The 25,333-nt window shown below is 49.6% G+C and overlaps 1 protein-coding gene across 1 annotated transcript in view; it reads left to right on the forward strand.

Moving 5' to 3' along the window:
- The window catches only part of LOC139229916 (lysosome membrane protein 2-like), a 76,121-nt gene that overhangs the window by 35,940 nt on the left and 14,848 nt on the right, over positions 1-25,333 (forward strand). The window contains exons 4-5 of the mRNA XM_070861545.1: positions 3,002-3,075; positions 11,838-11,889. Coding sequence (XP_070717646.1) covers positions 3,002-3,075; positions 11,838-11,889 — 126 coding nt within the window. The remainder of the gene's footprint in view (positions 1-3,001; positions 3,076-11,837; positions 11,890-25,333) is intronic.

The following is a 25,333-nucleotide window of genomic DNA, read 5'->3' on the forward strand; positions in this document are numbered from 1 at the left end:
TAAGGTAGTTAAATACAAAATGCATTCCTTTATTAGCTGAGGCATAGAATATAAGAGCAGGGAAGTTATGCTAGAACTGCACAGCACACTAGTTAGGTCATAGCTTGGGTACTGTGTACTAGAGAGGATACAGAGAAGATTTACGAGGATGTTGCCAGGGCTGGAATATTTTAGCTATGAGGAAAGATTGGATAGGCTGGGGTTGTTTTCTTTGGAACAGAGAAAGCTAAGGGGAGACTTAATTGAGGTGTATAAAATTATGAGGGGCTTAGATAGAGTGGATAGGAAGGACCTATTTCTCTCAGCAGAGGGGTCAATAACCAAGGAGCATAGATTTAAAGTAGTTGGTAGAAGGATTAGAGGGGAGGTGAGGAAAAAAAATTCACCCAGAGGGTAGAACTCACTGCCTGCAAGAGTGGTAGAGGCAGAAACCCTCATCACATTTAAAAAGTACTTGGATGTACACTTGAAGTGCAGTAATCTGCAGAGCTATGGACCAAGAGCTGGAAAATGCGATTAGTTTGGATGGCTATTTTTGGTCATTACAGACACGATGGGCTGAATGGCTTCCTTCTGTGTTGTAATTTTTCTATGATTCAGCGATCTCTCACTATGGCATTGTACCTTGTATATGGTGCACAATGAATGTGTTGATATAGTTACCTAAGAACTAGAACTTTAAAATAAAAATGGATGAGACATTTGCGTGGCATTTTGTGCTATCTTAAATGACGTGTAATCTCATTTATTGAAGGAGGATAATCATTTTTGAGACAGAAAATAATTTATTTTGTTGCATTTTATGATATGGCATAGTAACTATCTCATGCCATCTATTGGTAATTGTTGGAAGTGCAATCAGTATGTTTTTTAAGTATTCTCCAGAGTATGACTGGATTGTTACAATTTTAATATCCATTTAAAGCTAGGTTAGTTAGTTAATTTGCCTCTCTTTTTAGAATATTCTTTTAATTTATTTTTAACACTGCTGGGGCTGTGGAGGCTAGAACATCGCATTCTGTTATTGATGGCTTGTTTTGAAACAATGTTGATGGCTATGATGGGTTGGAGAGGGAAAGGTGTAGGTTGAAAGAGTTACAGGGGAGGAGATGGAATATGGTCTCTTCACAACATGCCTCTGCTGGAACACATCCCTCCATCTCTGCTGTTATATTTCTGACAGTTCACCAGGTGGGCAGCTGGCTCTGGTACACTCTTTAGGGAGATAATGGCACAAGCAGAAGGTTGGACAGGAGGCCAGGGTTGGGCAGGGAAGTGAAAACTGAACCTATCTTGTGTTGGGGAGCAGTGGGTTTTGAGAAATAACTGAGGCAGGCGGGTATGTAAGACCTGGTGGTAGGGGTCTTACATAGCTACCAACAAGTGCTACCCCATCCCAGTGAGCTAAACATGCCCCCCCCCCCCCCCCAACCCCAACAACAAACTCTCAACTTTAGGACCACCTTAGTACTGTCAAACTCCAGGACCATGCCCTGTGGCAATCTCAACACCTGTGCCACTATTCTACTGAAGCCCTATCGCAGTTGAGGTGATTTACAGGAATGTATGCTCTGCAACAGGTACCTAGGTACAATTAAATCTTCATCGTCCTCCTGGTTTTGTTGCACTTTGTTTTTACAGTTAAAGATTCAACTTGTTTATGTAAGTATATTGGTCCTTGTTTGCAGTTTTCACAGAAAAATGGGGCACCGTGGAATTTGATCTCCCAAAACACTGGTTTAAAAACTAAGTACTGATCCAATTTCACTGACAAAAAGTAGGCTTGAACTAGTGAGACCTAATCCGCCTATTGTTCTAAAACAGTGTATCGCTAACTTGAGTAATGCTACACGAGGCAGAGAGACACGTATCTATTTGTTGAAAAGCACTGATCCTTAGGAACACCACTTGACACTAACCATCCTTCCTCCTCCTTTCCTCTGCTCACCCAAAGTCAGAGCAAGTCTCTCTCCATCCATGTTCGTGGACTTTAGGGCCTTTTTTTCTAAATAATTTGCCTTTTTCTAAATAAAGATCCACCTACTGCCTCATATATTGGGAGCATTGCAAACATTTCCTGGTTCCCAGACTCACTTTTCTCTCGCGAGCAACAATGTGACTGCGGATGACCAATTTCCCCATTATTTATTATTACTCAATTGTGAAAGTAATCTTTCCTTCCCATTTTAATCATATCAGTTTGGCATCACTACATGTCACTCTAGTAGTTTCTAACAGAACTAGAAGTAATTAATGGTGCAAGGTTTTTTTTTAAAGTGTGGTCTCATTTTTAATAAACCTTGATGTTCCAGCGAAAATACAGTTGTATTTAACATGCCCCCTCACAGCAAGCTTTGTATACACTAAGTGCTTCCCCACTAGAAAGAATATTTGAAAAAATCACTCTGGGTGCCATCCTTGTATCTCTTAATGAATGATTTATAAAGTTGGATGGGAATGGCATGTTCTAAAAGGACATTCTGCAAATTAGCTCAAGTAAAATAACCAACAATATAAAATACGTTTATCATCCCTTTTTAAAAGCAGTAACTCTACTGGGAAATACTTGCCCCTTCAATCTTCTATTTGAAGCTATACATTGCTGGCTTGGATTACCTCAACGGACTGATTCCAGTAGTGCCGAGTATCATGGAGCTGCAGGGAAATTCCTTTGGCTGAAACTGTCATGCTGTTTGTTTCAGAATTTGCCTGGGTTGGGACTGGTGGGAAAATATATCGGTTTCTGAAGAAGATCCCAACAAATATATAAAAGTAGTAAACTTTGTTCACAACTTTGAGGTTTTGAGGTTTTTTTCACTAGATATTCACTTTGGCTTCAGAATTGCTGACCGCTCTGAGAAGTGGACCTTGCATCCATAGTCGCAAGAAATTTATTATAGATTGATGAACAGCAACACAGGAAAAAAAAGACTTAAATTGCATTACTGTATAAATACACAAGGGCGTACATCTGTCTGTATTGACTTATTTTACTGTTTAGCTTACAGGACTCCTCGTGAGGGCAGCGAAACGAGTTCAGGTCAATGTTTACGTTGAGAAAATAGGTGGATTTCCGTAAGTAGATTTTAAAATATTGTGTAACACTAATGCTTGGTGATGAGGGTTTTGGGGATATACGGTCCTTATAAACATCGTTAACATTACATTTATTTTAAAATGTAGTGCTTTTGGGCTAGAGTTTCCTCTCATTTACCAACCAGAAATACAAGTTTCGGCGAAAAAAACATTCTCGTCCACCCCCCGGTCTCCCTCGCCCCCACCCAGTCTCTGACATATGAGGAGAGACTGGATCGACTGGGCCTGTATTCAATAGAGTTTAGAAGAATGAGAGGGGATCTCATAGAAACATATAAGATTCTGACTGGACTGGATAGGCTAGATGCAGGAAGAATGTTCCCAATATTGGGGAAGTCCAGAACCGGGGATATAGTCTTAGGATAAGGGGTAAGCCATTTAGGACTGAGATGAGGAGAAACTTCTTCACTCAGAGAGTTGTTAACCTATGGAATTCCCTGCCGCAGAGAGCTGTTGATGCCAATTCATTGGATATATTCAAGGGGGAGTTAGATATGGTTCTTACGGCTAAAGGGATCAAGGGGTATGGAGAGAAAGCAGGAAAGGGGAACTGAGGGGAATGATCAGCCATGATCTTATTGAATGGTGGTGCAGGCTCGAAGGGCCGAATGGCCTACTCCTGCACCTATTTTCTATGTTTCTATGTTTCTATCCCAGGGACATTTCCGAACTGCCCTGGGATCCATGGGCCTTTACGCAGGTTTATACCTTCGGGCCCAGGATCCGGAGCCTGAAGGTGTGAGTGCAGATTTTTTTTATCGGGTCAGTGGCGTACTCCGGAGGTGGTACTCTAACCGCAAATTCCAGGCTAATAAAATATAATCTTGTGCATATGATTGGGTCTCATCAGTTATTTAAGGTAGATTGTGCGCAGGACAGGGGTCTCCAGCCGGCCAAGGTCTAGCTGCTTCTAATAGAAATTCTTGAAATGCAGCTTACCTTCTCCCGCCCCCTCCTCACCCCATAAACTGCTTGGCATTAAAAGGAGATGTGTCTTTCATTGCCCAACCTCATAAACCATCGACTACATTGGTTGCAGTTCTCAAATGAATATTAAGATTAATTAAAATACTTAAACTTAACATGCTGTTCTATTTTAAATTATTTCCTTTCTTTTCAATTTTTTTTAATCATGACTTTTACCATTTGTTGTTAGACTATTCATTGCTTTTTTTATATAGTCGTCTTTGGTGCCACCGACATGGTTCAATATTATATTGCTGATTTATATATCAACCTCACCATCAAACCTGTTTTAATATGAAACTGGTTGCTGCAGTGTAATTCTGAACTGAATCTTGACTGAAAGTTGATGTCTAGATTGTAGCCAAAATATGCTCGGAATTAAAATTAGGATGCAGGTGACGTTCTGAGTCCCGTGGCCTAAACAAAAGTACAGTTAAACATAACATAAGAAATAGGAGCCGGAGTAGGCCATATGGCCCGTCAAGCCTGCTCCGCCATTCAATATGATCATGGCTGATCCCTGCCCGCTCCCCATAACCCCGTATTCCCTTTTCGTTTAAACTGTCTATTTCTGTCTTAAATTTATTTAATGTCCCAACTTCCACAGCTGTCTAAGGCAGTGAGTTCCACAGATCCACAACCCTCAGAGAAGAAATTTCTCCTCATCTCATTTTTAAATGGGCGGCCCCTGATTCTAAGATTTTGCCCTCTAGTTCTAGTCTCCCCTATCAGTGGAAACCTCCTCTCTGCATCCACCTTGTCAAGCCCCCTCAATCTTATATGTTTCGATAAGATCATAGAAACATAGAAAATAGGTGCAGGAGTAGGCCATTCAGCCCTTCGAGACTGCACCACCATTCAATAAGATCATGGCTGATCATTCCCTCAGTATCCCTTTCCTGCTTTCTCTCCATACCTCTTGATCCCCTTAGCCGTAAGGGCCATATCTAACTCCCTCTTGAATATATCCAATGAACTGGCATCAACAATTCTCTCTGGCAGGGAATTCCACAGGTTAACAACTCTCTGAGTGAAGAAGTTTCTCCTCATCTCAGTCCTAAATGGCCTACTCCTTATCCTAAGACTGTGTCCCCTGGTTCTGGTCTTCCCCAACATTGGGAACATTCTACCGCATCTAATCTGTCCTGTCCCATCAGACTCTTAAATGTTTCTATGAGATCCCCTCTCATTCTTCGAAACTCCAATGTATAAAGGCCCGGTTGATCCAGTCTCTCCTCATATGTCAGTCCAGCCATCCCGGGAATCAGTCTGGTGAACCTTCGCTGCACTCCCTCAATAGCAAGAATGTCCTTCCTCAGATTAGGAGACCAAAACTGAACACAATATTCCAGGTGAGGCCTCACCAAGGCCGTATACAACTGCAGTAAGACCTCCCTGCTCCTATACTGAAATCCCCTAGCTATGAAGGCCAACATACCATTTGCCTTCTTCACCGCCTGTTGTACATGTATGCCAACTTTCAATGACTGATGAACCATGACACCCAGGTCTGGTTGCACCTCCCCTTTTCCTAATCTGCCACCATTCAGATAATAATCTGTCTGTGTTTTTGCCCACAAAGTGGATAACCTCACATTTATCCACATTATACTGCATCTGCCATGCATTTGCCCACTCACCTATCCTGTCCAAGTTACCCTGCAGCCTCCTAGGGTCCCCCACACAGCTCGAACCGCCACCCAGTTTAGTGTCATCTGGAAACTTGGAGATATTACACTGAATTCCTTCATCCAAATCATTGATGTATATTGTAAAGAGACGGGGTCCCAGCACTGAGCCCTGCGGCACTCCACTAGTCACTGCCTGCCATTCTGAAAAGGACCCGTTTATCCCGACTCTCTGCTTCCTGTCTGCCAACCAGTTCCCTATTCACATCAGTATATTACCCCCAATACCATGTGCTTTGATTTTGCACACCAATCTCTTGTGTGGGATCTTGTCAAAAGGATTTTGAAAGTCCAAATACACTACATCTACTGGTTCTCCCTTGTCCACTCTACTAGCTACATCCTCAAAACATTCCAGAAGATTTGTCAAGCATGATTTCCCCTTCATAAATCCATGCTGACTTGGACCGATCCTGTCACTGCTTTCCAAATGCGCTGCTATTTCATCCTCAATAATTGATTCCAACATTTTCCCCACTACTGATGTCAGGCTAACCGGTCTATAATTACCTGTTTTCTCTCTCCCTCCCTTTTTAAAAAGTGATGTTGCATTAGCTACCCTCCAGTCCATAGGAACTGATCCAGAGTCGATAGACTGTTGGAAAATGATCACCAATGCATCCACTATTTCTAGGGCCACTTCCTTAAGTACTCTGGGATGCAGACTATCAGGCCCCGGGGATTTATCAGCGTTCAATCCCATCAATTTCTCTAACACAATTTCCTGCCTAATAAGGATATCCTTCAGTTCCTCCTTCTCACTAGACCCTCAGTCTCCTAGTACTTTTAAAAGGTTATTTTTGTCTTCCTTCGTGAAGACAGAACCAAGGTATTTGTTCAATTGGTCTGTCATTTCTTTGTTCCCCATTATAATTTCACCTGAATCCGACTGCAAGGGATCTATGTTTGTCTTTACTAATCTTTTTCTCTTCACATATCTATAGAAGCCTTTGTAGTCAGTTTTTATGTTCCCGGCAAGCTTCTTCTCGTACTCTATTTTCCCCCTCTTAATTAAACCCTTAGTCCTCCTCTGTTGAATTCTAAATTTCTCCCAGTCCTCAGGTTTGTTGCTTTTTCTGGCCAATTTATAAATGCCTCTTCCTTGGATTTAACACTATCCTTAATTTCCCTTGTTAGCCACAGTTGAGCCACCTTCCCCGTTTTATATTTACTCCAGACAGGGATGTACAATTGCTGAAGTTCATCCATGTGATCTTTAAATGTTTGCCATTGCCTCTCCACCGTCAAGCCTTTAAGTATCCTTTGCCAGTCTATTCTAGCCAATTCATGCCTCAAACCATCGAAGTTACCTTTCCTTAAGTTCAGGACCCTCGTTTCTGAATTAACTGTGTCACTCTCCATCTTAATAAAGAATTCTACCATGTTATGGTCACTCTTCCCCAAGGGGCCTCGCACAAGATTGCTAATTAGTCCTTTCTTATTACACATCACCCAATCTAGGATGGCCAGCTCCCTAGTTGGTTCCTCGACATATTGGTCTAGAAAGCCATCCCTAATACACTCCAGGAAATCCTCCTCCACCGCATTGCTACCAGTTTGGTTAGCCCAATCAATATGTCGATTAAAGTCACCCATGATAACTGCTGTACCTTTATTGCATGCATCCCTAATTTCTTGTTTGATGCTGTCCCCAACCTCAGTACTACTGTTTGGTGGTCTGTACACAACTCCCACTAGCATTTTCTGCCCCTTGGTATTCTGTAGCTCCACCCATACCACATCATCCAAGCTAATGTCCTTTCTTACTATTGCATTAAATTCCTCTTTAACCAGCAATGCCACCCCGCCTCCTTTTCCTTTCTGTCTATCCTTCCTAAATGTTGAGTTCCCAGCCTTGGTCACCCTGGATCCATGTCTCCGTGTTACATCATACCGTTAACTGCTATCTGCGCAGTTAATTCGTCCACCTTATTCCGAATACTCCTCGCATTGAGGCACAGAGCCTTCAGACTTGTCTTTCTAACACACTTTGCCCTTTTAGAATGTTGGTGTAATGTGGCCCTTTTTGCTTTTTGCCTTGGGTTTCTCTGCTCTCAACTTTTACTTTTCTTCTTTCTATCTTTTGCTTCTGCCCCCATTCTACTTCCTTCTGTTTCCCTGCATAGGTTCCCATCCCCCTGCCATATTAGTTTAACTCCTCCCCAACAGCACTTGCAAACACTCCTCCTAGGACATTGGTTCCGGTCCTGCCCAGGTGCAGACCGTCCGGTTTGTACTGGTCCCACCTCCCCAGAACCGGTTCCAATGTCCCAGGAATTTGAATCCCTCTCTTCTGCACCACTCCTCAAGCCACGTATTCATCTGAGCTATCCTGTGATTCCTACTCTGACTAGCACGTGGCACAGGTAGCAATCCTGAGATTACTACTTTTGAGGTCCTACTTTTTAATTTAGCTCCTAGCTCCCTAAATTCATCTTGTAGGACCTTATCCCGTTTTTTACCTATATCGTTGGTATCTATATGCACCACGATAACTGGCTGTTCACCCTCCCTTTTCAGAATGCCCTGCACCTGCTCCGAGACATCCTTGACCCTTGCACCAGGGAGGCAACATACCATCCTGGTGTCTCTGTTGTGGCCGCAGAAACGTCTATCTATTCCCCTTACAATTGAATCCCCTATCACTATAGCTCTCCCACTCTTTTTCCTGCCCTCCTGTGCAGCAGAGCCACCCACGGTGCCATGAACTTGGTTGCTGCTGCCCTCCCCTGATGAGTCATCCCCCTCAACAGTACCCAAAGCGGTGTATCTGTTTTGCAGAGGTCCCCTGCACTACCTTCCTTGCACTGCTCTTCCTGTTGGTCATCCATTCCCTATCTGGCTGTGTACCCTTTACTGGCTGTTTACCTGCGGTAAGACCAACTCACTAAACATGCTACTCACATCATTCTCAGCATCGTGGATGCTCCAGAGTTCATCCACCCTCAGCTCCAGGGCCGCAACGCGATCCGTCAGGAGCTGCAAGAGGATGCACCTCCCGCACACGTAGTCGTCAGGGACACTGGAAGCGTCCCTGACTTCCCACATAGTACAGGAGGAGCATAACACATGTCCGAGCTGTCCTGCCATGACTTAACCCTTAACTTGGCAACAACAATGCTAAAGGTTACTTACTGATATAGAAAAGAAAAAGAAAAACTACTTACCAATCACGTACCCATTTGACTGTGACGTCACATAGAAAACATAGAAACATAGAAAATAGGTGCAGGAGTAGGCCATTCGGCCCTTCTAGCCTGCACCGCCATTCAATGAGTTCATGGCTGAACATTCAACTTCAGTACCCCATTCCTGCTTTCTCGCCATACCCCTTGATCCCCCTAGTAGTAAGGACCTCATCTAACTCCTTTTTGAATATATTTAGTGAATTGGCCTCAACAACTTTCTGTGGTAGAGAATTCCACAGGTTCACCACTCTCGGTGAAGAAGTTCCTCCGCATCTCGGTCCTAAATGGCTTACCCCTTATCCTTAGATTGTGACCTTTGGTTCTGGACTTCCCCAACATTGGGAACGTTCTTCCTGCATCTAACCTGTCTAACCCCGTCAGAATTTTAAATGTTTCTATGAGGTCCCCTCTCATTCTTCTGAACTCCAGTGAATACAAGCCCAGTTGATCCAGTCTTTCTTGATAGGTCAGTCCCGCCATCCCGGGAATCAGTCTGGTGAACCTTCGCTGCACTCCCTCAATAGCAAGAATGTCCTTCCTCAGGTTAGGAGACCAAAACTGTACACAATACTCCAGGTGTGGCCTCACCAAGGCCCTGTACAACTGTAGCAACACCTCCCTGCCCCTGTACTCAAATCCCCTTGCTATGAAGGCCAACATGCCATTTGCTTTCTTAACCGCCTGCTGCACCTGCATGCCAACCTTCAATGACTGATGTACCATGACACCTAGGTCTCTTTGCACCTCCCCTTTTCCTAATCTGTCACCATTCAGATAATAGTCTGTCTCTCTGTTTTCACCCCTCATTCTTCTGAATTCCAATGAGTAGAGGTCCAACCTACTCAACCTTTCCTCATAAGTCAACCTCTCATATCCGGAATCAACCTTGTGAACCTTCTCTGAACTGCCTCCAAAGCAAGTATATCCTTTCGTAAATTTGGAAACCAAAACTACAACTGTAGCAAGACTTCCCTGCTTTTATACTCCATCCCCTTTGCGATAAAGGCCAAGATTTCATTGGCCTTCCTGATCACTTGCTGTACCTGCATACTAACCTTTTGTGTTTCTTGCACAAGTGCCCCCAGGTACCGCTGTACTGCAGCACTTTGCAATCTCTCTCCATTTAAATAATAACCTGCTCTTTGATTTTTTTTCTGCATAGTGCATGACCTCACACTTTCTAACATTATACTTCATCTGCCAAATTTTTGCCCACTCACTTAGCCTGTCTATGTCCTTTTGCAGGTTTTTTGTGTCTTCCTCACATATTGCTTTTCCTCCCATCTTTGCATCATCAGCAAACTTGGCTACGTTACATTCGGTCCCTTCTTCCAAGTCGTTAATGTAGATTGTAAATAATTGGGGTCCCAGCACTGATCCCTGTGGCACACCACTAGTTACTGATTGCCAGCCCAAGAATGAACCATTTATCCCAACTCTGTTTTCTGTTTGTTAGCCAATCCTTTATCCATGCTAATATATTACCCCCCAACCCCGTAAACTTTTATCTTGTGCAGTAACCTTTTATGTGGCACCTCGTCAAATGCCTTCTGGAAGTCCAAATACACCACATCCACTGGTTCCCCTTTATCCACCCTGTTCGTTACATCCTCAAAGAATTCCAGCAAACATGACAAACAATGCTACATGATTTTCAAAGCAACAGACTTGCAAATGTTGGGTTAATTCCTTGAGCTGCCTGTACTCTGGAAGAGGGTCAGTTTTTTAATTGCAAAAGTTCTTTAAAATGTTATAGCCACGTTAGCACCTCTGGGGGACGCAATAGCGTTTTCACCCAGTGGAAGCGGATGCTCGTGTCTCTGGAGAAATTGCCCCGGAGGTGTGCGGGGTGCTCTCCCGGTAGTGCCATGCCACGATTAGCACCCCGGGCCAGCGCGCAACCGGCAGTGACATCATCGCCATGCACGTTGACCTCTTACCGCCCCATGCCGAACCCTTTGCACCCCACAGCGTCGGGGGGGGGGAGGGGGCGGGGGCAGGCCAAGAGGCTGGTGGACATTTGCTGTCGGGGCGCCCCTTAAAGGGGAGGCCTTTAGCGCCCCAGGCATCGACCGGGCTGCCATTGTGCAGCCCGACACTCCATTTTGGGTGCTGGGCTACTGGCCCGGTTGATCAAAGGGCCTGCAGAGTGCACAGTGGCCCTCCCCTTTAATGGATGCGTGGCAGTGGGCTCAGTGCCACGCTACCACCCCGGGACAACCCCTCAAATGATGCGGAGCGCCAGAGGCAACTCACCGTTTCCTTTGAGGGGCACACAGCAAAATTCTGCGTCGGGGGCGGGACTTCCAGGCTGGGCGCAGGAAGTCCCGGCCCCGGAAGATTACCGCCCCCAATTGGTGCGAAGGGCAATTTCTAGCCCTTAGACTGTTGTGTTCTCTTTTTGATGTCTAAGCTGATTCTAGGTATTGAGTACCTAGCTGATCTATTTTGAGGAAAATCTGAAGTTCACTTACCCCAATCTGGAGTTAGCTCCATCAGGGTGGGTTGGTGGATGCTTCAGTTGGCTTCGGTGTCTTTGATTTGCATGGGGAAGGTGGAAGAGAGAAGTGGATCCCTACTCTCATTGCCATCCAGCACCACCTGCTGGAACTGCACTGTGGATGAGAACGGGATCTGGCTCGGCTGTGGTGTCCCCTTCCCTTTCTTTCCACTTCCCCCAACCACAGCTAAACATGTGTTGGTGTTCACTTTCTAAGCTCCTGTGTCAAAAATGTGTGAAGTGTCCAGTGATTGCAACACCATGCTCCAGATAGTTTTCTTCTGAAGAAAACTGGGAGGATAAGTAGGGGAAAGAAGGACTTTCTAAAACTTGCAGAACAGAAAGTAATGAGTAATGCCTGCCATTTTATGACTAGAACTTTATATTTTATTTCTGCAGTCAGACTGGAAATGTCCAAACACTTGTCTTTCCTGTGATGTATCTCAATGAGGTAAGACTATTCCAGAATGCTTGAATGAAATCTAATGTTCAGATTGAATATGCAGTTATTATTGCCAGTGTGTGAAGCCATTGTTTGATGTATTTCCACCTCGACACTACATTATCTTCAAGTCGATTTTCCTTGCATACTTCTACAATGGCCTTTGACCAGCGTTCTATCCTTGAGGCTTCCTTTCTTTCAGTGTAAAGGTCTGCTTTCACATGTGTGCCAATGGTATTCAGCTCTCCCTCTCCATCTATTCCAATGCTGCAGATGTTAGCACTCTCCAACTGCTTATTAATGAGCCTATTGATGAGCCAAAACTGCTTCTAGTTTAATGTTGGCAAAACCAAAATCATCTTGAGACTATATTTATAACTGCATATGTAGTTATAAAAACATAAGACACACCTGGCAAGGATTTCAAAGTTACAATCTAATCTTGAGATTAAGATTACAAAATTTAAGTTATTTAAATTCCTTTCAAATAAATTACTTCCTTGTAAAAGCTAACAAGAATTATTTTCTATATACCATTTCATTTCTAAGTGGAGCATTGTTTTATAACTATGTGCAGTTTTGTAAAGAGGCTGAGAATGGCTGTGGGAGGGGACATTTGCTAGGTTCTATGTCCAGTATGAATATTTCAAAATCGAGCAATAATCGTGTGGAACAGGTTTATCAATAATAAAGTGTACCCTACAGGTGCAAGTTACCAAGGCTAGTTACTCAGTAAATTAAAATATTTTAATCAGAACTGCTGTGCTAAGTGTTTTGTTTTATTTTTGCTGTTGCACAAATTATATTTAAAAAAAGAAATCACCATGTGCTAGATTAACTCTTTTTTTTGTTCGGTAAAAGTTTGATAGATTGCTCCCATTACCATGCCTTTACATCTTTTTCTGTTGGACTAGATTTATAAGATTATAGAAATTTGTTGGTTGGTATTATTGGTATTTATCTTTTTTAAATGGAACATGTTTGTGGCTTTTTAAACTACAAATTATATAAAGTTTTTTTAAATCAAGAGCCTTGAAGACAAATATTTTTAAAAGGGCAGAAGCACAATGGAACTTTATTGCTGAGAGCAGTGTGGAGAAACTATTGCTATATTTTGGAAATTAAAGATTACTTTGAGAGGCTACAAGTAAAATGAACAGTCGCCCAGAAATTGCGGTCAGAGGCTTCCGACTGAAATCTTTTTTTACGAAAGTACCTCTTGTTCCTGGAGGAACGTAGACTTGTGCTCCCAGGCCTCCATTCGCAGTCCAGCATGGGGGCCCGCGTATTCCTGGAGCGTATGTGAGCACGTGGGCCGGACCAACCAATGAAAATGGCGTATCCCCATTCACAGCACTGGTGAGTTTGTACATTTCTATGAATGGAGATACCCCTCAAAACACAAACATTTTAAATAAATAAGAACACTTCACATTTAAAATTAATTGAAATTGAATTAAATGAAATGTTTTAGACAAAAAATATATATATTTTTAAATGTATTTGTTTTAATAGGGGTAAAAACATTAACAGACAGGGTTTTTAATACAGCGTCCAAAATCCCGAGTTCCGGAATGATTCGGACTCCGGACCGATTGCTGGTAGGGTTGTCCGGAATCCGTAAAATGTTCCGGAATCCAGAGCCTGCCGACTTTGAGGTGCCGTCGCTGCCCGACCTCGGGCCTCACTGCACCATTCCCCGCCACTGCCCGACCTCTGGCCTCACCTCCCCACCGCTGCCCGACCTCGGGCCTCGCCGCACCATCCCCCACCACTGCCCGACCTCGGGCCTCACCACCCCACTGCTGCCCGACCTCGGGCCTCGCCGCACCATCCCCCGCCACTGCCCGACCTCTGGCCGCACCACCCCACTGCTGCCCGACCTCGGACCTCGCCGCACCATCCCCCGCCACTGCCCGACCTCTGGCCTCACCACCCCACTGCTGCCCGACCTCGGGCCTCACCGCACCATCCCCCGCCACTGCCCGACCTCGGGCCTCACTGCACCATCCCCCACCACTGCCCGACCTCGGGCCTCACTGCACCACCCCCCGCCACTGCCTGACCTCGGGCCTCACCACCCCACTGCTGCCCGACCTCGGGCTTCACCGCACCATCCCTCACCGCTGCCCGACCTCTGGCCTCACTACCCCACTGCTGCCCGACCTCGGGCTTCACCGCACCATCCCCCGCTGCTGCCCGACCTCTGGCCTCACCACCCCACTGCTGCCCGACCTCGGGCTTCACCGCACCATCCCCCGCTGCTGCCCGACCTCGGGCCTCTCCACCCCACTGCTGCCCGACCTCGGGCTTCACCGCACCATCCCCCGCTGCTGCCCGACCTCTGGCCTCACCTCCCCACCGCTGCCCGACCTCGGGCCTCACCGCACCATGCCCCGCCACTGCCCGACCTCGGGCCTCATCTCCCCACCGCTGCCCGACCTCGGGCCTCGCCTCCCCACCGCTGCCCGACCTCGGGCCTCACCGCACCATCCCCCGCCACTGCCCGACCTCGGGCCTCACTGCACCATCCCCCACCACTGCCCGACCTCTGGCCTCACCACTCCACTGCTGCCCGACCTCGGGCCTCACTGCACCATCCCCCGCCACTGCCCGACCTCGGGCCTCACTGCACCATCCCCCACCACTGCCCGACCTCTGGCCTCACCACCCCACTGCTGCCCGACCTCGGGCTTCACCGCACCATCCCTCACCGCTGCCCGACCTCTGGCCTCACCACCCCACTGCTGCCCGACCTCGGGCTTCACTGCACCATCCCCCGCTGCTGCCCGACCTCTGGCCTCACCTCCCCACCGCTGCCCGACCTCGGGCCTCGCCGCACCATCCCCCACCACTGCCCGACCTCAGGCCTCGCCTCCCCACTGCTGCCCGACCTCGGGCCTCGCCTCCCCACCGCTGCCCGACCTCGGGCCTCACTGCACCATCCCCCGCCACTGCCCGACCTCGGGCCTCACCGCACCATCCCCCGCCACTGCCCGACCTCGGGCCTCACCGCACCATCCCCCGCCACTGCCCGACCTCGGGCCTCACTGCACCATCCCCCGCCACTGCCCGACCTCGGGCCTCACCGCACCATCCCCCGCCACTGCCCGACCTCGGGCCTCACTGCACCATCCCCCGCCACTGCCCGACCTCGGGCCTCACTGCACCATCCCTCACCACTGCCCGACCTCGGGCCTCACCACTCCACTGCTGCCTGACCTCGGGCTTCACCGCACCATCCCTCACCACTGCCCGACCTCTGGCCTCACTACCTCACTGCTGCCCGACCTCGGGCCTCACTGCACCATCCCCCGCCGCTGCACGACCTCGGGCCTCGCCTCCCCACTGCTGCCCGACCTCGGGCCTCGCCGCACCATCCCTCGCCGCTGCACGACCTCGGGCCTCGCCTCCCCACTGCTGCCCGACCTCGGGCCTCGCCGCACCATCCCTCGCCGCTGCACGACCTCGGGCCTCGCCTCCCCACCGCTGCCCGACCTCGGGCCTCGCCTCCCCACTGCTGCCCGACCTCGGGCCTCGCCGCACCATCCCTCGCCGCTGCACGACCTCTGGCCTCACCTCCCCACTGCTGCCCGACCTCGGGCTTCACTGCACCATCCCCCGCCACTGCCCGACCTCGGGCCTCAGCGCACCATCCCCCGCCACTGCCCGACCTCGGGCCTCGCCGCACCATCCCTCACCGCTGCCCGACCTCTGGCCTCACCACCCCACTGCTGCCCGACCTCTGGCTTCACCGCGCCATCCCCCGCTGCTGCCCGACCTCGGGCCTCACCTCCCCACCGCTGCCCGACCTCGGGCCTCACCGCACCATGCCCCGCCACTGCCCGACCTCTGGCCTCACCGCACCATCCCCCGCCACTGCCCGACCTCGGGCCTCACCTCTCCACTGCTGCCCGACCTCGGGCCTCGCCTCCCCACCGCTGCCCGACCTCGGGCCTCACTGCACCAACCCCCGCCACTGCCCGAACTCTGGCCTCACCACTCCACTGCTGCCTGACCTCGGGCTTCACCGCACCATCCCTCACCGCTGCCCGACCTCGGGCCTCACCACCCCACTGCTGCCTGACCTCGGGCTTCACCGCACCATCCCTCACCGCTGCCCGACCTCGGGCCTCACCACCCCACTGCTGCCCGACCTCGGGCTTCACTGCACCATCCCCCGCCGCTGCCCGACCTCGGGCCTCACCGCACCATCCCCCGCCACTGCCCGACCTCGGGCCTCACCGCACCATCCCCCGCCACTGCCCGACCTCGGGCCTCACTGCACCATCCCCCGCCACTGCCCGACCTCGGGCCTCACTGCACCATCCCTCACCACTGCCCGACCTCTGGCCTCACCACCCCACTGCTGCCCGACCTCGGGCTTCACCGCACCATCCCTCACCACTGCCCGACCTCGGGCCTCACTGCACCATCCCTCACCACTGCCCGACCTCTGGCCTCACCACCCCACTGCTGCCCGACCTCGGGCTTCACCGCACCATCCCTCACCACTGCCCGACCTCTGGCCTCACCACCCCACTGCTGCCCGACCTCGGGCCTCACTGCACCATCCCCCACCACTGCCCGACCTCTGGCCTCACCACTCCACTGCTGCCTGACCTCGGGCTTCACCGCACCATCCCTCACCGCTGCCCGACCTCGGGCCTCACCACCCCACTGCTGCCCGACCTCGGGCTTCACCGCACCATCCCTCACCACTGCCCGACCTCTGGCCTCACTACCCCACTGCTGCCCGACCTCGGGCTTCACCGCACCATCCCCCGCCACTGCCCGACCTCGGGCTTCACTGCACCATCCCCCGCCGCTGCCCGACCTCGGGCCTCACCTCCCCACTGCTGCCCGACCTCGGGCCTCGCCGCACCATCCCTCGCCGCTGCCCGACCTCTGGCCTCACCACCCCACTGCTGCCCGACCTCGGGCCTCGCCGCACCATCCCTCACCACTGCCCGACCTCTGGCCTCACCGCACCATCCCTCGCCGCTGCCCGACCTCTGGCCTCACCACCCCACTGCTGCCCGACCTCGGGCTTCACCGCACCATCCCTCACTGCTGCCCGACCTCGGGCCTCACCTCCCCACTGCTGCCCGACCTCGGGCTTCACTGCGCCATCCCCCGCCACTGCCCGACCTCTGGCCTCACCACCCCACTGCTGCCCGACCTCGGGCCTCGCCGCACCATCCCTCACCACTGCCCGACCTCGGGCCTCACTGCACCATCCCCCACCACTGCCCGACCTCGGGCCTCGCCGCACCATCCCTCACCGCTGCCCGACCTCTGGCCTCACCACCCCACTGCTGCCCGACCTCTGGCTTCACCGCACCATCCCCTGCTGCTGCCCGACCTCGGGCCTCACCACCCCACTGCTGCCCGACCTCTGGCTTCACCGCACCATCCCCCACCGCTGCCCGACCTCGGGCCTCGCCTCCCCACCGCTGCCCGACCTCGGGCCTCACCGCACCATCCCCCGCCACTGCCCGACCTCGGGCCTCACTGCACCATCCCCCGCCACTGCCCGACCTCGGGCCTCGCCTCCCCACTGCTGCCCGACCTCAGGCCTCGCCTCCCCACCGCTGCCCGACCTCGGGCCTCACTGCACCATCCCCCGCCACTGCCCGACCTCGGGCCTCGCCTCCCCACTGCTGCCCGACCTCAGGCCTCGCCTCCCCACCGCTGCCCGACCTCGGGCCTCACTGCACCATCCCCCGCCACTGCCCGACCTCGGGCCTCACCGCACCATCCCCCGCCACTGCCCGACCTCGGGCCTCACTGCACCATCCCCCGCCACTGCCCGACCTCGGGCCTCACTGCACCATCCCCCGCCACTGCCCGACCTCGGGCCTCACCGCACCATCCCCCGCCACTGCCCGACCTCGGGCCTCACCGCACCATCCCCCGCCACTGCCCGACCTCGGGCCTCACTGCACCATCCCCCGCCACTGCCCGACCTCTGGCCTCACCACCCCACTGCTGCCCGACCTCGGGCCTCGCCGCACCATCCCCCACCACTGCCCGACCTCTGGCCTCACCACCCCACTGCTGCCCGACCTCGGGCTTCACCGCACCATCCCTCACCACTGCCCGACCTCGGGCCTCACCTCCCCACTGCTGCACGACCTCTGGCCTCACCGCACCATCCCTCACCACTGCCCGACCTCGGGCCTCACCTCCCCACTGCTGCCCGACCTCGGGCTTCACTGCACCATCCCCCGCCGCTGCCCGACCTCGGGCCTCACCTCCCCACTGCTGCCCGACCTCGGGCCTCGCCGCACCATCCCTCGCCGCTGCACAACCTCTGGCGCACCATCCCTCGCCGCTGCACGACCTCTGGCCTCACCACCCCACTGCTGCCCGACCTCGGGCCTCGCCTCCCCACTGCTGCCCGACCTCGGGCCTCGCCGCTGCACAACCTCTGGCCTCACCTCCCCACTGCTGCCCGACCTCGGGCCTCGCCGCACCATCCCTCGCCGCTGCACAACCTCTGGCGCACCATCCCTCGCCGCTGCACGACCTCGGGCCTCGCTGCCCGACCTCGGGCCTCGCCTCCCCACTGCTGCCCGACCTCGGGCCTCGCCGCACCATCCCTCGCCGCTGCACGACCTCTGGCCTCACCGCACCATCCCTCGCCGCTGCCCGACCTCGGGCCTCGCCTCCCCACCGCTGCCCGACCTCGGGCCTCACCTCCCCACCGCTGCCCGACCTTGGGCCTCGCCGCACCATCCCTGCCCGCCCTCAGGGCCTCCTCGCCGGCGCTGCCCGCCCTCGGGGCCTCCTCGCCGGCTCGCCCGAACACCTCCGCCACGACGGGGCCACCCGACCAGCTCCTCTTCGGCGGGGCCCGCCCGAACTCCTCCACGACGGTGGGGCCCACCCGACCAGCTCTTCGGCGGCAGGGCCCGCCCGAACACCTCATCGCCCGGCGACCTGAACAACTCTTCGGCGAGCACCCACCTCCCCCTTTCTGATGTTCCAAAATCCGAAAATACCTGAACCTGGGGGCGGGTGTTTCCGGATTCATGACATTAGAAAGACGTTCCAAAATCCGGCAAAACACAAAATCTGGAACAGCCTCGGTTCCGGATTTGGACGCTGCACCTGCATAAAAATTATTGATGATTTTATTTTCCTATCTTTTAAAATTCTTGGGCTGGTAAAAAGCAGGCCTTACGCTTGCTTTTACCAGGCCTAAGAGTTTGGAAGTCATTTGTTGGGAAAATAGCCCAAATCTCTGCTCGCGAATGTCCTTCTCCCAGGGATGCGTGTGATCTGTCAAGACATTTTGACAGTTCACAACTGCCGGATCTCGGCGCATGTGCATCATGCACAGAGAACCAACACTTGCGAGACCTCTTCGGGTGAGTGCGCACATCGTACGCACCTGGATAGGCTGCAATTTATGGCCCATTAATGTGAAGTCACACCTGATTTTCTTTCTTTTCCCCTGCAATTCCCTGCTTGAATCTGTCCGATTGGGTTTCCAATCCCTGCCACAGCACTGAAACAGCCCCAACCAAAATCCCACATGAATCCTCCGCCTGCAGTCATTATCCCTCCTTGATCTCTCTGCAGCCTTTGCTACAGTCGACCACACTATCCTACTCCCACACCTTTCCATTTCCAGCTCTGTGGGGTTGCGCTGACTTGCTTCCACTCTTACCTATCCAGAAGTAGTCAGAGTATCTCCAGCAATGGCTTCTCTTCCTCCCCCTGCACCATTACCTCCAGAGCTCCCCAAGAATCTGTTCTTGGCTCCTTCTTTCTCAACTACATGGTGACCATGTTTCCCCTAAGCTGCGTGCGTGTGCAGCCGCGCAACACTCTTGGCTGGCCGCGCAGTTAAATAAATGGGCCACACACTCGCGCTCCCGCGGCGCGGGGAAGCTGATTGGCAGCCTTGTGATTGGCAGACCTGTCCAGCCACTGATGTGCATTTGTAGGCTTTTTCAACCAGGGTTCCTCGGCCAATCAGTGCAAAGAGAAGGCAGGACCCTCCCGACACATGTCAGTGGCTGGACTGGCCTGCCAATCACACTGGCCTGCCATTGAGGGGCGCTTACCATGCAGCTGCCACCTCCAGTCAGCATTGCTAGAGCGAAGCTTCAGTGTGTCACTAGTGCGGCCCGACAGGGTTATTAGACAGTCAAAGAAAGGCAAGTCAGTAAGTACCTCATCAACCAGAGTGTTTGTCAGCACGCAATCCCGGCCAGTAACAAGCATAGTGTTAAGTTAAAGAAACATTATTTTACTAATTTGCAGGGCTATTGGTCACACTGGTAAGTCCCCTGGAAGTCCTTTGGAGCAGTCAGAAATTGCATCAGGGCATGAATCCAACAGGTCTCCTTGATGGTAGTTTCTGTGGGGACTTGTTTGAGACAGAACCTTCATCTGCCCCTGATGTCAGGTATTTCTTTATTCTCCACCTAGTATGCCTGCATTAACCAGCCAAACAAGCCATTAGCCAGAGGATCCAGGCATAGGTCTTAGCCAAGCATTACCAGAAAATCAGTCCCCCTTTGCAAGGGAGCCAATTGGCCCTTTTTTTAAAAAAAAAACTGTTGTGCCAGTGATGTTAATGATTCTGCAGTACTTACCCCAAATATAACTGCTACCCTTTGTTTAAGGCTCAAATGCTGTTTGATTTGACACCAGTGTTTGGGCCATTCACTTTTGTCCCCAATTTTAACAAGCAAAGGCTGAAACATTTTGCTTAAGACCATAAGAAATAGGAGCAGGAGTAGGCCACATGGCCCTTTGAGCCATTCACTGACCCGCCCGATCCCCATATCCCTTGATTCCCTTAGAATCCAAAAATCTATCTACATCAACCTTGAATATACTCAACATCTATAACCCTCTGGGATAGAGAATTCCAAAGATTCACAACCCACTGAGTTTAGAAATTCCTCTTCATCTCGGTCTTAAATGGCCGACCTCTTATCCTAAGACTATGCCCCCTAGTTCTTGACTCTCCAGCCAGAGGAAACAATCTCTCAGCATCTACCTTGTTAATTCCCCTCAGAATCATGTATGTTTCAATGAGATCACCTCTCATTCTTCTAAACTCCAAAGTCTTACATTCATATAGCGCCTTTCACGACCATTGGACATCTCAAAGCGCTTTACAGAGAATTATGTACTTTTGGAGTATAGTCACTGTTGTAATGTGACAGCCAATTTTACGCACAGCAAGCTCTCACAAACAGCAATGTGATAATGACCAGAAAATCTGTTCTTTTTTGTTGGAGGGATAAATATTGGCCAGGATACCGGGGATAACTTCCCTGCTCTTCTTTGAAATAGTGCCATGGGATCTTTTACTTCTGTCAGAGAGAGCAGATGGGGCCTCGATTTAATGGCACTTCCGACAGTACAGCACTCCCTCAGTACAGCACTGGAGTGTCAGCCCAGATTTATGTGCTCAAGTTCCTGAAGTAGGATTTGAACCCACAACCTTCTGACTCAGAGGCAAGGGTGCTACCCACAGAGCCACAGCTGACGCTACAAATAGGCCCAATTTACTTGAGATCTCCTCATAGGACAACCCTCTCACCTCAGGGATCAATCTAGTGAACCTTTGTTGCATCGTCTCTGAGGTAAGTAAATCCTTCCTCAGATAATAAGACCAAAACTGTGCACAGTACTGCAGACGTGGTCTCGCTCAAGCCCTATACAATCGTAGTATTACTTCCTTATTCTTAAGAGCAGGGATTAATGTTATGGAGAATTGAGAGCAAAATATTGGAAGCGAAATTCGTAAATTAACATCTTTATATTACCATACTAAACATTTCCAAGTTAGTTTGATTGGTTCTTCTGTATAAGAAGAAAGATGAATGTTTCTTTATTTCTGTTAGATCATAGCTTTTTTCTGTTTTGTTTTTAACTCGGTAACACAAATTGTGTGCCTGTTTTTCTGCACTTGTGAATAAGTGCGGCATTTCTGCCATGTTCATGGGGGTGCGTTGGTTCAAGAAGATAAGGTCGATTCATGGAAGTGATTGCAGTTGAAATTGCCCATTTTTGTTCAATTCTTTTTAATATTGTGAACTAAAGAACTACATATTTGTTGGTTGCGTTGTGGTTAATATTCTAATTACTTCTGTGGACGTACAGCTTGTCAGCGCTATCGGAAAGCCGCTGCTCCTGCTGCTTGTGCAGTCATTGCTATAGTGACATGAGGGATGGGCTAATGCTTTCAAAACTTGAAAATTAATACTAATTGCACGAATAGATATGCCTCTTTCAGCTCACCTTGGGCTTTTGGATTGTTTGTCGATGCACAACCGTGTAACTGTGTGACATTTCTGCAGTGTTAATGCATTATTATGCAGTTCTTTTATATCCCAGTCATTTCTGACAAGTAATTATTTTTTAAAATAATGTTTGTAAAAGCTATTAATTTTACCGTAAACAAACTTGCAGAATGAGCACGTAATTGACAAATTAATTTTAATATAGATAAGTGTGAGGTGATACATTTTGGTAGGAGGAATAAGGAGGGGACCTACTCCTTAGAAAATAAGAGTCTAAATGGAGTAGAGGCGCAAAGGGATCTAGGGGTATAGATTCACAAATCATTAAAAGTAGCAATGCAGATTTAAAAAGCCATAAAAGTCCAAATAAAGCACTGGGGTTCATTTCTAGAGGAATAGAATTCAAAAACAGAGAAGTTGTGTTAAACTTGTATAGAACCTTGCCTGATTGTCTCATGATTTGAGACGGTGGGGTGGCAATATGGCATTACGGTATGTATACTTTTAGGTGGTTGCTGTAGCTGCCGTTGTTGTAAAAGTTGTTGTAGTAAAATGTTCCCACTGACACAAAGGTCGCACTCAAAGGAGTTTGCGGCCTGCTCAGTACAAAAAAAAATTAGAGGGAGCATTGATGCTGACCCTTGGTAACCTCATCCACCAACATGGGGTCAGCTTCCACAAAAGTACACTGACGATACCCATTTCTACCTCTCTCGACCCCTCCACTGTCTCTGTTGTTAGACAGCTTGTCTGAATCCAGTTTTTGGATGAGGTGCAATTTCCTCCAGTTAAACACTGGGAAGATTGAAACCTTCATCACCTTTGGCCACAGTCGCAAACTCCGTACCCTTGGCACTGATTCCATCGCCCTTCCAGCTGTTCGCAATCAAGACATCCTATTTAACCTCAGACTGAGCTTCCGAACCCATACCCTCTCCATCACAAGGACCATCTACTTTTATCTCCATAACATTGCCCACCTCTGCCCCTGCCTCATCCAAAACTCTGCTGATTGTATCCTATCCTGCTTAACCTTCTTGGTTCTTGCTGGCCTACCTTGGTTTTCAGACCCCAATGTCTAAAATTGTAAATTCTCATCTTAGTGATTAAATCCCTTCGTGGCCTTGCGCCCCATCTCTGTAACCACGCCCCCCCCCCTCCCCCCGCATCCTCAAAGTTTCCATTCCTCTGACTTTGGCCTTTTGTGTAATCTCCCCACCTTTGCCCCAACATTGGCCATGCCTTCCGCTGTCTAGGCCCCACACTCTGGAATTCCCTCCCTCAATACCCTCTGCCCCTCCGCCTCACTCTCCTTTTAAGATCTTCCTTGAAACCTATAACTTTAACCAAGCTTTTGGTCACACCTCTTAATATTTTCTTCTTTGGCTCTGTCTCCATTTTTTGTCTGATTTATATAAGGCGTTATATAAATCTATATTGGTGTTTTGTTGGTTAGTGCAGTGAATTATGCTCAAAGGAAGAATGGTTGTAAAAGTGTAATTCCAATAACAAGCGTGATTTGCTTAACTAGTTATTCCCTTAAGTGAGGCTCACTGTACATGTAAAATGACTGGCCTCTTTTTTTTTTGGACAGAGGAGGTAGTACACCATGGCTGTATTGCTATGTTTTGATTGAAACTTAATGTAAAGCAAAATCTCTTTATGCCTAATGAGATAATCGCCTTGGTATTGATGGTTCAATTATGATAAGGATTAGTCCATGAATGGAATACAGTATCTTTTACTTTGACCTGGGCTTGCATTAAAAAGTATAGAATGATAGGTTACTTAACTCATCAAAATCTTCTATAGATGTAAATTGTGCTCCATTTGGGGTTTTGTCTCAGTTAATTAGTCTTAAGACAATGACTACAAGTTTTTTTTAATTAAGAAAAGCTCTGAAAAATTGTACCCAATCACCCCAGGATAACCTTGTAAAAGACTTGAAGATTACAAGTTTTAACATTATAACAGGCATGATTCAATCCTGACCTGTCCGATTCCAAGGACAAAGTGCGAACTGGAATTGTCATTTTGAGTATTTAATCAGTCTTGCAGCAGGAATTAGTGGCATTTGGACACTTGAAAGATATGGACAATCTAGTACACTTTCTCTCTCCCTTGAGAAAGCAAGACAATGCTATGGACGCTAGGCTATTCCAAAATACATACTAGGAGTGAAAATACTGTGTTAAAATACCTTGCATCTATAGTATTAATGTAATCTATGATGTAGTATGCTTACAAGTAATTTTGTGCCAAGTCATTCAATTATGTCGACTTGCCAAATGGTTTTGCTGTTGGAAGTTGATGTGGATTGCATGGAACAATTTCTTGGAAAGAAAGAAAGAAAAATTTGCATTTATATAGCGCCTTTCATGAACACCAGACATCTCAAAGCACTTTACAGCCAGTGAAGCACTTTGAGTGTAGTCACTTTTGTAATGTGGGTATCGCGGCAGCCAACTTGCGCACTGCCAGCTCCCACAAACAGCAATGTGATAATGACCAGATAATCTGTTTTACTGATGTTGATTGAGGGACAAATATTGGCCAGGACACCGGGGACAACTTCCCTGCTCTTCTTTGAAATAGTACGTCCTTTTACTTCCACCTGGGAGAGCAGATGGGGCCTCGGTTTAATGTCATCGAAAAGAAGGCACCTCCAACAGTGCAGCGCTCCCTCAGCACTGCACTGGAGTGTCAGCCGAGACACACATGCTCAACTCCCTGAAGTGGGTCTTGAACTCACAAAAGTTCAGAATCAAGAGACGAGCATGCTAACAAGCCTGAAGGCTCTGTGCCTCAATGCGAAGAGTATTCGGAATAAGGTGGATGAATTAACTGCGCAGATAGCAGTTAACGGATACAGTGTGATTGGCTTCACGGAGACATGACTCCAGGGGGACCAAGGCTGGAAACTCAACATCCAGGGGTATTCAGCATTTAGGAAGGATAGACAGAAAGGAAAAGGAGGCGGGGTGGCGTTGCTGGTTAAAGATGAAATCAATGCAATTGTAAGGAAGGACATTAGCCTGGATGATGTGGAATCAGTATAGGTGGAGCTGAGGAATTCCAAAGGGCAGAAAACGCTAGTGGGAGTTGTGTACAGACCACCAAATAGTAGTAGTGAGGTTGGGGACAGCATCAAACAAGAAATAAGGGATGTGTGCAATAAA

The sequence above is a fragment of the Pristiophorus japonicus genome, chromosome 2 (assembly GCF_044704955.1).
Source record: "Pristiophorus japonicus isolate sPriJap1 chromosome 2, sPriJap1.hap1, whole genome shotgun sequence".
NCBI classification, from domain to species: Eukaryota; Metazoa; Chordata; class Chondrichthyes; family Pristiophoridae; genus Pristiophorus; species Pristiophorus japonicus.